Genomic DNA, 17,065 nt, shown 5'->3' on the forward strand with positions numbered 1-17,065 from the left:
TTGTGTGTTTTACTGCAGCACTTCCCTCCATCAAACATCAAGATGACTTTGATGGGATCATTTTTGGACTTCTTATAATGGGTTTTTTCACTATTTCAACAAACTATAGTACCATATGTATCAACAGAGGACAATTGGGCCATTTCTACTGTTTTTATGCATTTTAAAATTTTACCATTGACTTTTTTATCAATTTTTTGACATCCCATAATATGGGACTTTTCTGTAATTTCTTGCCATATTATGCTGTAATTTGTATCGGACAATAATTGACCCAATTTAAGCATTTTAATGCCCTTTAGGGGGGTCATTTTTGGACATCCCATAATATGGTGTTTTTTTTCCCACTATTTTTGAACAAACTATAGTACCATATGTATCAACAGGGGATAATTGGGCCATTTCTACTATTTTTAGGCATTTTAAAATTTTACCATTGACTTTTTTCAGTTTTTGGACATCCCATAATATGGGACTTTGTGTAATTTCTGGCCATATTATGCTCTAATCTTGTATCTAATTTGTACAGACAATAATTGACCCAATTTAAGCATTTTACAAAAAAAAGACAAAAATCGACATACTATAGTATGACTTTTTGAGATGGGGTCATTTTTGGATATTCCATAATATGGTGTTTTTTCACAATTTTTGCATAAAACTATACCACCACATGTATAAACAGACCGTAATTGGCCCATTTGAAGCATTTTTAGGCATTTTTAAAATTTGACCATTTTTGACAAATATCGACATGACTTTTTTTTGAGGCAGTCATTTTTGGACATCCCATAATATGGTGTTTTTTCACAATTTTTGCATAAAACTATACTACCACATGTATAAACAGACCGTAATTGGCCCATTTGAAGCATTTTAAGGCTTTTTAAAAATCTGACCATTTTTGACAAAAATCGACATACTATATAGTATGACTTTTTTTTGAGGCGGTCATTTTTGGACATCCCATAATATGGTGTTTTTTCACAAGTTTTGCATAAAACTACTACCACATGTATGAACAGACCGTAATTGGCCCATTTGAAGCATTTTTTAGGCGTTTTTAAAATTTGACCATTTTTCACAAAAATCGACATACTATAGTATGACTTTTTTTTGAGGCGGTCATTTTTGGACATCCCATAATATGGTGTTTTTTTCACAATTTTTGCATAAAACTATACTACCACATGTATAAACAGACCGTAATTGGCCCGTTTTAAGCATTTTTAGGCTTTTTAAAAATTTGAGCATTTTTGACAAAAATCGACATACTATAGTATGACTTTTTTTTGAGGCAGTCATTTTTGGACATCCCATAATATGGTGTTTTTTCACAAGTTTTGCATAAAACTATACTACCACATGTATAAACAGACCGTAATTGGCCCGTTTTAAGCATTTTTAGGCTTTTTAAAAATTTGAGCATTTTTGACAAATATCGACATGACTTTTTTTTGAGGCGGTCATTTTTGGACATCCCATAATATGGTGTTTTTTCACAATTTTTGCATAAAACTATACTACCACATGTATAAACAGACCGTAATTGGCCCATTTGAAGCATTTTTAGGCTTTTTAAAAATCTGACCATTTTTGACAAAAATCGACATACTATAGTATGACTTTTTTTTGAGGCCGTCATTTTTGGACATCCCATAATATGGTGTTTTTTCACAAGTTTTGCATAAAACTATACTACCACATGTATAAACAGACCGTAATTGGCCCATTTGAAGCATTTTTAGGCTTTTTAAAAATCTGACCATTTTTGACAAAAATCGACATACTATAGTATGACTTTTTTTGAGGCGGTCATTTTTGGACATCCCATAATATGGTGTTTTTTCACAAGTTTTGCATAAAACTACTACCACATGTATGAACAGACCGTAGTTGGCCCATTTGAAGCATTTTTTAGGCGTTTTTAAAATTTGACCATTTTTGACAAAAATCGACATACTATAGTATGACTTTTTTTTGAGGCAGTCATTTTTGGACATCCCATAATATGGTGTTTTTTCACAATTTTTGCATAAAACTATACTACCACATGTATGAACAGACCGTAATTGGCCCATTTGAAGCATTTTAGGCTTTTTAAAAATTTGACCATTTTTGACAAATATCGACATGACTTTTTTTTGAGGCGGTCATTTTTGGACATCCCATAATATGGTGTTTTTTCACAATTTTTGCATAAAACTATACTACCACATGTATAAACAGACCGTAATTGGCCCATTTGAAGCATTTTTAGGCTTTTAAAAAATCTGACCATTTTTGACAAAAATCGACATACTATAGTATGACTTTTTTTGAGGGGGTCATTTTTGGACATCCCATAATATGGTGTTTTTTCACAATTTTTGCATAAAACTATACTACCACATGTATGAACAGACCGTAATTGGCCCATTTGAAGCATTTTAGGCTTTTTAAAAATTTGACCATTTTTGACAAATATCGACATGACTTTTTTTTGAGGCGGTCATTTTTGGACATCCCATAATATGGTGTTTTTTCACAATTTTTGCATAAAACTATACTACCACATGTATAAACAGACCGTAATTGGCCCATTTGAAGCATTTTTAGGCTTTTTAAAAATCTGACCATTTTTGACAAAAATCGACATACTATAGTATGACTTTTTTTTGAGGCCGTCATTTTTGGACATCCCATAATATGGTGTTTTTTCACAAGTTTTGCATAAAACTATACTACCACATGTATAAACAGACCGTAATTGGCCCATTTGAAGCATTTTTAGGCTTTTTAAAAATCTGACCATTTTTGACAAAAATCGACATACTATAGTATGACTTTTTTTGAGGCGGTCATTTTTGGACATCCCATAATATGGTGTTTTTTCACAAGTTTTGCATAAAACTACTACCACATGTATGAACAGACCGTAGTTGGCCCATTTGAAGCATTTTTTAGGCGTTTTTAAAATTTGACCATTTTTGACAAAAATCGACATACTATAGTATGACTTTTTTTTGAGGCGGTCATTTTTGGACATCCCATAATATGGTGTTTTTTTCACAATTTTTGCATAAAACTATACTACCACATGTATAAACAGACCGTAATTGGCCCGTTTTAAGCATTTTTAGGCTTTTTAAAAATTTGAGCATTTTTGACAAAAATCGACATACTATAGTATGACTTTTTTTTGAGGCAGTCATTTTTGGACATCCCATAATATGGTGTTTTTTCACAAGTTTTGCATAAAACTATACTACCACATGTATAAACAGACCGTAATTGACCCGTTTTAAGCATTTTTAGGCTTTTTAAAAATTTGAGCATTTTTGACAAAAATCAACATACTATAGTATGACTTTTTTTTGAGGCAGTCATTTTTGGACATCCCATAATATGGTGTTTTTTCACAAGTTTTGCATAAAACTATACTACCACATGTATAAACAGACCGTAATTGGCCCGTTTTAAGCATTTTTAGGCTTTTTAAAAATCTGACCATTTTTGACAAAAATCGACATACTATAGTATGACTTTTTTTGAGGCGGTCATTTTTGGACATCCCATAATATGGTGTTTTTTCACAAGTTTTGCATAAAACTATACTACCACATGTATGAACAGACCGTAATTGGCCCATTAAAAGCATTTTTAGGCGTTTTTAAAATTTGACCATTTTTGACAAAAATCGACATACTATAGTATGACTTTTTTTGAGGGGGTCATTTTTGGACATCCCATAGTATGGTGTTTTTTCACAATTTTTGCATAAAACTATACTACCACATGTATAAACAGACCGTAATTGGCCCATTTGAAGCATTTTTAGGCTTTTAAAAAATCTGACCATTTTTGACAAAAATCGACATACTATAGTATGACTTTTTTTGAGGGGGTCATTTTTGGACATCCCATAATATGGTGTTTTTTCACAATTTTTGCATAAAACTATACTACCACATGTATAAACAGATCGTAATTGGCCCGTTTTAAGCATTTTTAGGCTTTTTAAAAATTTGAGCATTTTTGACAAAAATCGACATACTATACTGCCCTACAAAGTCTAACTGCAGTAACTACATTTTTGGTCAAAATTGAGTTAAAACTAAACATGAACTCCTTGATGTCTGTTTTATCTTGTGACAAAGTTTTAGATTTCAATTTTGCTTTATTTCAGAGCAATAATTATATAAAAACCACAAAATCCAACTCAAACCCAAGCAGTAATTGCACTTACCAGAGTCTGATTTGGATATATATACTAATATAAACATAAAAAATATAGAAATTATGGGTTTATTTGAAAGGGAAATTATTATCTAGATAGTGACGAAGTAAAAAAGTGAGATAAAATTATATTAAAACTAAAGTATAACATTTCTTTATAATATTAAGTCTAAAATACACAAATCTTTGAATAGAGTTGTGAAACACTTTTAAATACACTTATAAAGAAATAAATATGAAAATGTTTATTCACTGAAACACAAAATATAAAAGCTGAAAGAAGACAACAACATTGTAGTTACTCCACAAGTTTTTGCATTACTATTAGAACCTTTTACAGCAGAACCAGAGTGCATTAACTACGTTTTTGGGGTCAAAGGTCAAATAAATCATCCTGATTTTTGAGCATAAAAATCATCAATACATGTAGAAATAAGTGTCATATCACTTACCTAACTATAACCAATTTGGCTGACCAGTTAAAAAACATAAAAAAAACTTTAAACCAGTTTTTCTCAGTTTTACCCTTTGCGTAGTTACTGCAGTTAGACTTTGTAGGGCAGTATAGTATGACTTTTTTTTGAGGCAGTCATTTTTGGACATCCCATAATATGGTGTTTTTTCACAATTTTTGCATAAAACTATACTACCACATGTATGAACAGACCGTAATTGGCCCATTTGAAGCATTTTAGGCTTTTTAAAAATTTGACCATTTTTGACAAAAATCGACATACTATAGTATGACTTTTTTTTGAGGCGGTCATTTTTGGACATCCCATAATATGGTGTTTTTTCACAAGTTTTGCATAAAACTATACTACCACATGTATAAACAGACCGTAATTGGCCCATTTGAAGCATTTTTAGGCTTTTTAAAAATCTGACCATTTTTGACAAAAATCGACATACTATAGTATGACTTTTTTTGAGGCGGTCATTTTTGGACATCCCATAATATGGTGTTTTTTCACAAGTTTTGCATAAAACTATACTACCACATGTATAAACAGACCGTAATTGGCCCATTAAAAGCATTTTTAGGCGTTTTTAAAATTTGACCATTTTTGACAAAAATCGACATACTATAGTATGACTTTTTTTGAGGGGGTCATTTTTGGACATCCCATAGTATGGTTTTTTTTCACAATTTTTGCATAAAACTATACTACCACATGTATAAACAGACCGTAATTGGCCCATTTGAAGCATTTTTAGGCTTTTAAAAAATCTGACCATTTTTGACAAAAATCGACATACTATAGTATGACTTTTTTTGAGGGGGTCATTTTTGGACATCCCATAATATGGTGTTTTTTCACAATTTTTGCATAAAACTATACTACCACATGTATAAACAGACCGTAATTGGCCCGTTTTAAGCATTTTTAGGCTTTTTAAAAATTTGAGCATTTTTGACAAAAATCGACATACTATTGTATGACTTTTTTTTGAGGCAGTCATTTTTGGACATCCCATAATATGGTGTTTTTTCACAATTTTTGCATAAAACTATACTACCACATGTATGAACAGACCGTAATTGGCCCATTTGAAGCATTTTAGGCTTTTTAAAAATTTGACCATTTTTGACAAATATCGACATGACTTTTTTTTGAGGCGGTCATTTTTGGACATCCCATAATATGGTGTTTTTTCACAATTTTTGCATAAAACTATACTACCACATGTATAAACAGACCGTAATTGGCCCATTTGAAGCATTTTTAGGCTTTTAAAAAATCTGACCATTTTTGACAAAAATCGACATACTATAGTATGACTTTTTTTGAGGGGGTCATTTTTGGACATCCCATAATATGGTGTTTTTTCACAATTTTTGCATAAAACTATACTACCACATGTATGAACAGACCGTAATTGGCCCATTTGAAGCATTTTAGGCTTTTTAAAAATTTGACCATTTTTGACAAATATCGACATGACTTTTTTTTGAGGCGGTCATTTTTGGACATCCCATAATATGGTGTTTTTTCACAATTTTTGCATAAAACTATACTACCACATGTATAAACAGACCGTAATTGGCCCATTTGAAGCATTTTTAGGCTTTTAAAAAATCGGACCATTTTTGACAAAAATCGACATACTATAGTATGACTTTTTTTTGAGGCCGTCATTTTTGGACATCCCATAATATGGTGTTTTTTCACAAGTTTTGCATAAAACTATACTACCACATGTATAAACAGACCGTAATTGGCCCATTTGAAGCATTTTTAGGCGTTTTTAAAATTTGACCATTTTTGACAAAAATCGACATACTATAGTATGACTTTTTTTTGAGGCAGTCATTTTTGGACATCCCATAATATGGTGTTTTTTCACAAGTTTTGCATAAAACTATACTACCACATGTATGAACAGACCGTAATTGGCCCATTTGAAGCATTTTAGGCTTTTTAAAAATTTGACCATTTTTGACAAATATCGACATGACTTTTTTTTGAGGCGGTCATTTTTGGACAGCCCATAATATGGTGTTTTTTCACAATTTTTGCATAAAACTATACTACCACATGTATGAACAGACCGTAATTGGCCCATTTGAAGCATTTGTAGGCATTTTTAAAATCTGACCATTTTTGACAAAAATCGACATACTATAGTATGACTTTATGGCCATATTGTGTTCTAATATGTATCAACAGACTATAATTGGGCCATTTCTAGCATTTTTAGGCATTTTTAAATTAGAGATTTTTTGACAAAAATAGACATGCTACAATATGCCTTTTTTGAGAGGGTCATTTTTGGATATTCCATAATATGGTGTTTTTCTGTAATTTTTGGCCATATTGTGCTCTAATATGCATCAACAGACTATAATTGACCCACTTTGAATCATTTTGTCTCCTGTGTGTTTCTAATAAATAAACTACTGGATGGAACAATGTGTGTTTTACTGCAACGCTTCCCTCCCCCACAAGCTCAACACATCCACCTGGACATTGGAAAAATACATTTATTCACAGAACTGGTACCACAGAAGTCCAACACGTCTCCACTGTCTCTTTTGGCAGAGTGGAGACTTGACAGTAAATCTACAGGGTTTGTGTGGTTTGCAGGTTTTAGGATGATTTCTGTAAAGCAGGCACAGTTTATATGTGCAGGAGAAACGTTGAGTGTCCGGCTGTACGTCCGTCACAACTCTTCAGTCACAGGAAGTCACATGAAAATGTTCATAACATCATAAACCCAATGATTAAACAAACCTATTTACTATTTAGTTTAAGTTTAAAAAGAATATCTGCACACATACTTTCCATGGAGATTCAGTACTTTGTTTTATTTATCCAGGTTTTCAGATTTCCATTGCTCCGAAGGACTTTTAGCAAACTTTTTAAGTCATCTACATAAAAAAAATGATAAATTGCTGGATGTCCATTTCTGCCAATGTGATGGGAAAAAAATTCAGTAAGTCAAAATAATGAAACTTTCACAATGACCTAGTAAGGCAAAAATAATGATACTTTCTAAGAATAATCATCCAACTAAGTAATGGCTTCAAATTTTGAAAATGATGACACTTTGTCTCAAAAGAAATAAACTTTCTCAAAATAATGATTTATCTCAAAATTAAAAGTTTCTCAGAAGACACCAAATAATTATTTTTGAGTTACTGTGTACATGTTTTAGAGATTTATATCGACACACTAACATTTTGAGATTTAAAAAACAAAGTGTGAAATTTTCTCATTCTGAGATGGAAACTAATTTCATCACAATTACTTCAGCAGATGAGTCCATTCTTTTTTCTTTTGAGAATTCTCATTTTGAGATAAATCATAACTATGGTAATGTTTCTCATTGTGAGAAATGAAAAATATGACTTTTTTGAGAAAGGAAATTCAGGAATACAAAAACCTGGGTACATAAATCCCAAAATATCTGACTAGTGAGTGAGAAAATGTGGATTTTGTCATTTAGTTGAACTGACTCTTTACGTTCCCAAAGAATCCTGACATATAATATAACTACTGGTGACTCCTTTTCAATTCCCACAGCCCATATTTATGTCTTTATGCACGGTAATTACTTCAGAACCACAGTTCACACTCAAAACAGTCCGATGATCACATGTTGGGGGGAGAAAAAGATGATTAGTAGCTTAAAAAAAGTCAGTCCACAAAAATGTCAGTTTCCTTTCAGCAGAGTTCCACATCTCCCAGTAAAAAGTGCTGCGTGATTCATCCCAAGCTTTTCAAACGTTTCCCAGTCCGACATCCTGCAACAAGCTCCCAGAATCAGAAACAACGAAGCATCCGTCCAGGCGTCACGGCAACCGGCTCGGCCAATCCTGGAGCGCCGTGATGGCCGATGGAGATTTAAACACATCACATATGAGCATTTCTCTTTAAAAAAAATGGAGATAAAGCTACAGACAATCAACGTAAACACTGCCAAGGCTTGTGGACAGACAGTCAGAGAGCAGGTTTGAGTTTTAAATAGTTCTAGAATAGTCAGTTTCTCTTAATGCTTCCTGCTCGACGTTAACGTACTGCATCATGAATAAACAACAACACCGTTTATTGTTTTATCATTAATACATTCTACACCGCACTGATTATCCCTCAATATATATATATATATATATATATTTATATAAATATATATATATATATATAAATATATATATTTATATATATATATATATAAATATAAATATATATATATATATATATATATAAATATATATATTTATATATATATATATTTATATATATATATATATATATTTATATAAATATATATATATATATTTATATATATATATATATATATATATATATTTATATATATATATATATATATATATATATATATTTATATATATATATATATATATATATATATATATATATATATATATATATAGATAGATAGATATAGATATAGATATATACAGATATATACATCTATATATATATACATATATATATACACATATACATATATATATAAACCCCCAACATTGGCAAACGGGGCTTTTTTTTAACTTTCAATCTGCAAAATAAACATTATAAAACAATCATTTATTATTATAAAACTTTCTAATTACACATGCCCCGCATTTTTTCTTTTTTTTATTATCTTTAAAATACAGTAATAGATATTAGTTAGGACTGGCGTCCACGCTGCGCTCACAGTCCCGGGTGTGTGCGAGTCTTCTCCCAGAAGGAAAGCGTCTTTAAGAGTTAATAAACGGCGTGGTGGCGGTGGCGGCGGCGATGCTAGCGTGGATGTGTGACGAGTCGGGGGAGGGGGGGTGTAGGGGGGAGAGGGTGACACTGATCTGAAGTCTGTTTCAGCAGCACTTCCTGCTCCGAGTCTGACAGTTTCCTTAGCCCCGCCCCCTCCGGCAGCACAGGTGTGTGTGTGTGTGTGTGTGTGTGTGTGTGTGTGTGCTCAGGCCTCCTCCTGCTCGGGGAAGTTGAGGATCTTGCGGTGAGCTTGTCTCAGGTACTGCTGCTGTTTGAAGTAGACCTTGAACGCCCCCTTTATGGCCACGAAGGCGATTCCTCCCTGTAGAAACACACCAACGAGGGTTAAAGAGGATTAAAGAACATTCAGACCTGGAAAATCCTTCAAATCCAAAACCAAACAGGAAGTAGCTCACCTGGACTATAACACACACTATGAACTGTGTTAAAGACATACAGGGGCATTTCTGGCCATATTATGCACTAATATGCATCAACAGACCATAATTTACCCATTTTAAACATGTTTAGGCAATCTTAAAATTTGACCATTTTGGACAAAAATCGTCATTCCACAGTATGATTTTTATTCAGTTTTTGGACATCTCATAATATGGTGTTTTAATGCTTTTTTTGGACAAACTATACTACCACATGTATCAAAAGAGTATAATTTGGCCATTTATAGCATTTTTTGTCATTTGAATTTTTTTTACAATTTTGGCCAAAAATCGACATACTATAGTATGACTTTTTTTTGAGGGGGTCATTTTTGGACATCCCATAATATGGTGTTTTTCTGTCATTTTCTGGCCAAAATGACCAAAAAAAAGACACAAAATAACTAAAAAAAAAGACACGAAATAACAAAAAAAAGACACAAAATGACCAAAAAAAAAGACACAAAATGACCAAAAAAAGACACAAAATGACCAAAAAAAAGACACAAAATGACCAAAAAAAGACACAAAATGACCAAAAAAAGACACAAAGTGAGAATCCGTGTAGGAGTGTCTCAATGCATCATGGGACTTTTCCAGAACTTATAAATCATGGTGAAGACGACTATAGCGGAGGGAGCTCAGATATAACAGCTATAAGCTCTCAGATACTTTATGAATTTCATTTCTATCTGCTACAGAGGCTGAAAAATCTATTATTTAGTAGAAGAGTTGACACTTCTGTTGGATTTACAGAGAAACTTCAGGTTTTAGGGGCTGATTTTAGAGGTTTTACAGGCAGTTTTTCCAGCTGTTTTAGGCCTGAATGTGTTAAATCAGATCCAGAGGGATGGATTCTCTACAGTTTGTAACATTGTGACTTTTTATGTGTTTTATGCGTGATGATTCAGCGTCTGTCACCCACCAGGATGGTCCTCTGCAGGTTGGAGTTGACGCTGCTGAACATGAGCTTCCCCACGATGGTGGCGATGGTGGGGAACACCAGAGCGCCACACAGGATCCTGGTGGCCGACACGTGGTCCGCCAGGGGGCTGGCCTCCGCCGGGATACGAGGGACCGGGCAGCCAATCCCTGAAGAGATCAGCAGAGGAGGGAGGAGCTGAGAACAGCTGATACAGAGGAGGGCTGGCTCCATGCTGACATGTTCTACTCCATACCGATACTCAGGAAATATTCAATACTCCATACCATTTACAATACCACCAGGATAAAAACAAAGACCCCAAAATTATTAACAAGAAAAATGCAACATGTAAAAATGAACAGAACCACAGGTTAAATATTTATAATTTTATATCATATATTATGATTTTTATTCCCTAGCTTTTTAACTTTGTGTGAGTTTTGTGGTCCTCTGTGTCTTTTATTTTATTTTACTACTTTTAACTACGTCTTTTATTTATTTTTACTATGTTTATCTGTTTGATTTGTATTGTTTTATTTATAGCATCATTTTAGATTCATACACTTATTATTTATTGCTGATTGTTATATGGAAGTGTTTGTTTTATTGTTGATTCTATGTTCAGCACTTTAGAGACGTTTTTGTTGTTTAAATGTGCTACAAATAAAGTGGACTGGATTGGATAATAAAAACAGTTGTGCAAAAAGAAACTGCAACTATGATAACAAGCTTCAGGTCTGAGGTAGTGCAGAAAATAAATAAATACAATAAACAATAACAATTAGAACAATATTTTGAAGTCGACCTTTCTCTGCTTCATTCTGGGACTTCAAGAGAGAAAATAACACTTTTCACTCACCAACATTTATATAAACTTATTAACTCTTAATGCTTATGTATACTGACACTGTGTCAATTGACCTAATATGTGCGTACTACGTGCCTGATTTATTTATTTATTTACGTTGTTTATAATCATTAACGTGACGTCAGCCTTTAATTGCTAGCTGTGGCTAAAGGCTAATAATGATAACTGATAACGTCAGTAACAGGTCAGTTAGAAACCAAAGACACTAACCTGGGGAAACTCCATACTTTTGAAAATGAGTATCGTATCAGGATACATACAACGTTTTAGTATCAATACTTTTGACAACCCTACTCGCCTATTACCAGGTCTTTTCAAAAGTATATTTTTACTGTATAAAGGTACCCCATAATTATTTATTTCTATCGCTCCGACAGCCTGAGCTCTGTGAAGGAAATTTGGTGTTTCCTGCATGGTGGGACATGAGGTAGGCGGCGACCTACTTGGTATTCAAGACACAAGGCATTGTGGGAACTGACTCTGTGAACTTAACAATAATAACACCATGAGAGAGGGGAACGTGTAGACCAGTGGGCTCTGTCCTGATGTGATGTATAGGGCAGGAAGATAGGGCCACATTGAGTCTTACTAAATAATCAATGCTGGGAACTACAGCAGATGTAAGTCGAGCGGTGTACGGGACTTTGTTGTACTGTAAAAGAGCCATTCGGGATTGTGCGGTGTATGGAACACGGATGTGCTAATAAAACCTGCTGAACAGAGTATTGAGTGCTTTGTTCTTGGCCAGCTCACCCATTAACTTAGTGCAGTTGACCAGAATTGCCAGGACAGTTCTGACGTTAGCGTCTGTTTATTTGTCTGTGATGACAGGAGCATGAGGCTCAGCAGGTGGTGATGATGTCACAGAGTCAATAAGACACACCTGTTCACACTAACATGGAGCTGTGAGGACCTGAACAGCCCAGATCCTGTTTAAACATGTTTCTATCGTCGCTCTGACTCACTGTTTGGATCCATTCTGACACAGAGTCTGGTTTAAATGGTTTTTAAATCAGATTATGATCAAATATTCCTTTGGACATGTTGAACTGAGTCTCTGCAGGGATGAACTGGATTCTGTCTGTCTGTCTGCTGCTAATCTCTGCTACTGATGGATCAATCAGCTGATGGATCATCAAAGACTTCTCCTGGTGATTCATATTTTTTTTATAAACCTGTTTATCATTAACACTGACTGCTGTTATAACAGCCTCAGCTACATGGTGGCCATCTTCTAAGATAAAACAAGCCTTAGCTCCACTGTTACAGTTTATGTTTTGGCCTCTGGAGTAGAGTCTGAGCCATGTGGGATATTTAAGACCGATGCTGAATTCACCCATAATCAATATGGTGGCTGATAGTCATTTATTAAACTGGAATTGAAAATTGGATTGTGCACTGACTTTTCACTAATCTTCAAATGTACCCAGAGAGCTACTTCCTGAAACATAAAACTGTATTAAATTATATTTAACATATATTTATTATACATTATACAAACATAATAATAATAATACATTTTATTTGTAAAGCACTTTTCATAAAGAAATCTCAAAGTGTTACAGAAACCAGAAACAAAAACAAAAGACGAAGAGAAACATCAGACGTCAGTTAAAATCAGCAGCAGATAAAAACACAGGTAATAAAGTAGATGAAAGAAAAGAGCTAAAGGAGGAGATATGAAAAAGAAGAAGAAGAAAACAGCAACAGATTAAAGGGAAAAAGAAGTCAAAGAAGTATAGGCTATTTTCAATAAGGAACGTAAAAAGTCAACAGAGCAAAGTCAATATGATCATTCAGTAAACCAGTTAAGAACTAGAGATTTTAGCCACCGTTTAATTTTAACTCAGTGGGTAGAGAGTTCCAGAGTGTGGCCCCTTTACAGAGAGAGACTGGCAGTAAAAAATAGGTATGAGGTACCTTTATACAGTAGAAATATACTTTTGAAAAGACCTGGTAACAGGTGAGCAGGGTTGTTAAAAGTATCAATACTCAAAAAAGTATCCATACTAAAACGTTGTATCCTGATACGATACTCATTTTCAAAAGTTTCCACAGGTTAGTGTATTTGGTTTCTAACTGACCTGTTACTGACGTTATCAGTTATCATTATTAGCCGTTAGCTGCAGCTAGCAATTAAAGGCTGACGTCACGTTAATGATTATAAATAATGTAAATAAATAAATAAATAAATCAGGCAGGTAGTACGCCCATATTAGGTTAATTGACACAGTGTCAGTAGCATAAGCATTAAGAGTTAATAAGTTTATATAAATGTTGGTGAGTGAAAAGTGTTATTTTCTCTCTTGAAGTCCCAGAATGAAGCAGAGAAAAGTTGACTTCAAAATATTGTTTTAATTGTTATTGTTTATTGTATTTATTTATTTGTCACTACCTCAGACCTGAAGCTTGTTATCATAGTTGCAGTTTCTTTTTGCACAACTGTTTTTATTATAAATATTTAACCTGTGGTTCTGTTCATTTTTACATGTTGCATTTTTCTTGATAATAAAAATATTTTGGGGTCTTTGTTTTTATCCTGGTGGTATCTAAAATGGTATCGAGTATGGAATATTTTCCTGAGTATCGGTATCCAGTTGAAAATTTTAGTATCGTGACTTTTAGCTAAAAAGTTCTCCACTGCTGCTGCTGGATGAATGTTCCTGGTTCCTACCTGGGAAGATGCTGTTGAGGATCTGCAGCTTGTTGGAGTATTTCCTCCAGAGACGCAGCACGTAGTCCTCCCAGCGGATCATCTTCCCCAGGATCAGCATGACGGGGATGGTGGGCAGGCCGATCAGCAGGAAGAGGGGGTCGGCCCGCTCCATCACGTCCAGACCCTCCTTATGGCCCACCACCTGCACACAGGAGGGGCACCAGACCTTACTAACAGATCACACTGGAGGGGCTTTACTAACACATCAGCACACTGGTACAATAATCAACTCAGGCATTTTTGGTCAAAATTGTTGTTTTTTTGCCTAAATCACCTCCTCATGATGGTAAATCTCCTCCATCCTCAGTGATCAGATCATGATTTTACCCCTTTAACATCATCATTCATAGATATCATAGATTGTTTAGTTATCAGTTTAGTTTATCAGTGTTTTATTGTTGACACTAATATTGGTAAGACTTTACTCTAAGGCAGGGGTCTCAAACTCAAATTACCTGCTGGAGGCAGTATCAAATTACCAAAAAAAGACACAAAATTACTAAAAAAGACACAAAATGACTGAAAAAACACTTAATTGCTTAAAAAAGAAGCAAGATTACCAAAAAGACACAACATTATTTTACAAAGACACACAATTATTTAAAAAAAAGACACAAATTTACCAAAAAAAGTAATTAAAGGGACCTTCCACACACAACACACCAAAATGAGAGTTTCATTTAAGAGCTGATATCTAGACATTTTCCATGGTTTTCTTGATAATTTTGGTTATTATCAATAAAACCATGTTAAATGTCCAGATATCAGCTCTTAAATTAAACTCTTATCAGCTATTTTTGTTGTTATCATTATATTTTTACAAACAAATGAACCTTCAGTTGTACCAGGCATTAAAATGAAAAATAAATTGAAGAAAAGACAGGTGGTCGAATATTTTTTTCCATGACTGTATTATATTATTTTATTATTAAAATAGCATCTAAACAGCTGGAATGGCTGCGCGGGAAATAGTTATTTTTCGCCAATTTATACTGTCTGTCAAGCATTTGCAGCATTACTTTAAACACAAAAAAGCACAAAAAGTCAAACATGTAAACAAAGTTTGTATTGAGTCCAGAAAACCAAAAACTATTGTGTCCATTCTTACCGAACCACAGCTTCCAAACAGAAACATGCATGATTTGTAAAACTGCTTTTGAGTCACAGCCTTAAATTGATTGAACAGTTTTACATTTAGTCATTAACAGACGCTTTTATCCAAAGCGACTTACAGGAAGAATAAAAACAAACAATCAAGGTATAGTGCAATAATAATTAGTGCATCAATAAGGTCTAGTGAGGATTCTTTGAGGAGTAGAGTTATGGTGTGGTCTAGGAGAGAAGATGCTCTCTGGAGGTCTTCAGGAGGTTCTAAAGGTAAAGAGGGTTCCTGCTCTGGTATGAACTGGTCGTGTGTTTTAAAGGAAAAGCTCTGGTACCTGCATGACGGTGACGGCTCCGTAGGTGACGGCGGTCCAGTAGATGGAGCCCACCATGATGCCGGCAGCAGCGAAGGGGCCGGCCTTAGAGATGAGCCGGTCCGCCAGGTCCAGCACGTAGACCACCGGACCTGCAGGAGGAAACAGCTGAGGGTCAGGCTCAGACGACACATGGATTATAAAGTTCTTCTCAACACGGTTTAGTGTTGGAACGAATCAAACTACACATACAGATACTGAGCGTTTATGAATTAAGAAGGTAGATCGGGGAAAAAACATTAATATTTAGAGGTTCTTTGATCTGTGAAACAGGTGGAAGTTTGTTTTTTGTTCAGGATCTTTTGTGTGTTTGTTGTTGTAATACCAGTTTCAGCCACTAGAGGCTCCAGAGCACCACTAGCCCTGTTTTAAACAGACTAAAAGCATTCATGGTTTAAAATCATAATACAATTCTAACCAAAAGACAGACATGACCGTAGTAATAATAATTATAATAATAATAACTTTATTTATATAGCACCTTTCAAAAACAAGTTACAAGGAGCTGTACAATCGAAATAAAACATATCAAATACAATTTACTTACAACAAAATAAAACCCCAAGAAGAAATTACATTGGACTTAAAAATTTTAAATTTTAAATTTAAAATCACCAATCACAACAAGGTAATCATACAACAATAATAAAAGGAAATCAAGAGAAGGCCAATCGATAAAAGTGAGTTTTTAAAAGAGATTTAAAAGAAGAAATGTCACATTACATCTTGTGTTTATACAAAAAGAGAAATTTAAACTCTCCTGTACTCTTTTTCACCTGGTAAAAACTTTTTTCCTAACCGTTTCACAGATTAGAATATTAACATGATTATCCTGGCAAAACCTTTTTTTAGTCAGTTGTTAAAGTCACAAAAACAGGAGAAAACCACTGAGATCAGCCAGAACCAGAACTGTTCCATATCAGACCAATTTATCATTTACAGGACAGAAATGACTAAAACACTGTTTCATTTTCTGTGAAATATTAAGATAATATCAAAAGAACTGTTTTAATTCACTATTTTATTTACCAGTGAATCAGTGCCACAACATATAAGGTTACATTAGAAGGTGATGGAAAGTCCATTTCCAGTAGTAACTATATTTGGTAACTTCAGTGGAAATCAAAATGGGGTTGAGAAAAAAGGTGCAAATTTACTAGATTAAAGTGGCAAATCTGCGTGGAAAAAAGTCACA

General features: G+C 33.9%; 1 protein-coding gene across 1 annotated transcript in view; it reads right to left on the reverse strand.

Annotated features, from left to right (window-relative positions):
- Positions 1 to 9,189: 9,189 nt before the first annotated feature.
- The window catches only part of marchf5 (membrane-associated ring finger (C3HC4) 5), a 53,226-nt gene continuing 45,350 nt past the window's right edge, over positions 9,190 to 17,065 (reverse strand). The window contains exons 3-6 of the mRNA XM_059358895.1: positions 15,832 to 15,962; positions 14,351 to 14,534; positions 10,809 to 10,975; positions 9,190 to 9,765 (exon numbers count right to left, since the gene is read on the reverse strand). Coding sequence (XP_059214878.1) covers positions 9,649 to 9,765; positions 10,809 to 10,975; positions 14,351 to 14,534; positions 15,832 to 15,962 — 599 coding nt within the window. The 3' untranslated portion in view covers positions 9,190 to 9,648. The remainder of the gene's footprint in view (positions 9,766 to 10,808; positions 10,976 to 14,350; positions 14,535 to 15,831; positions 15,963 to 17,065) is intronic.

The sequence above is a fragment of the Centropristis striata genome, chromosome 20 (genome assembly GCF_030273125.1).
Source record: "Centropristis striata isolate RG_2023a ecotype Rhode Island chromosome 20, C.striata_1.0, whole genome shotgun sequence".
NCBI classification, from domain to species: Eukaryota; Metazoa; Chordata; class Actinopteri; order Perciformes; family Serranidae; genus Centropristis; species Centropristis striata.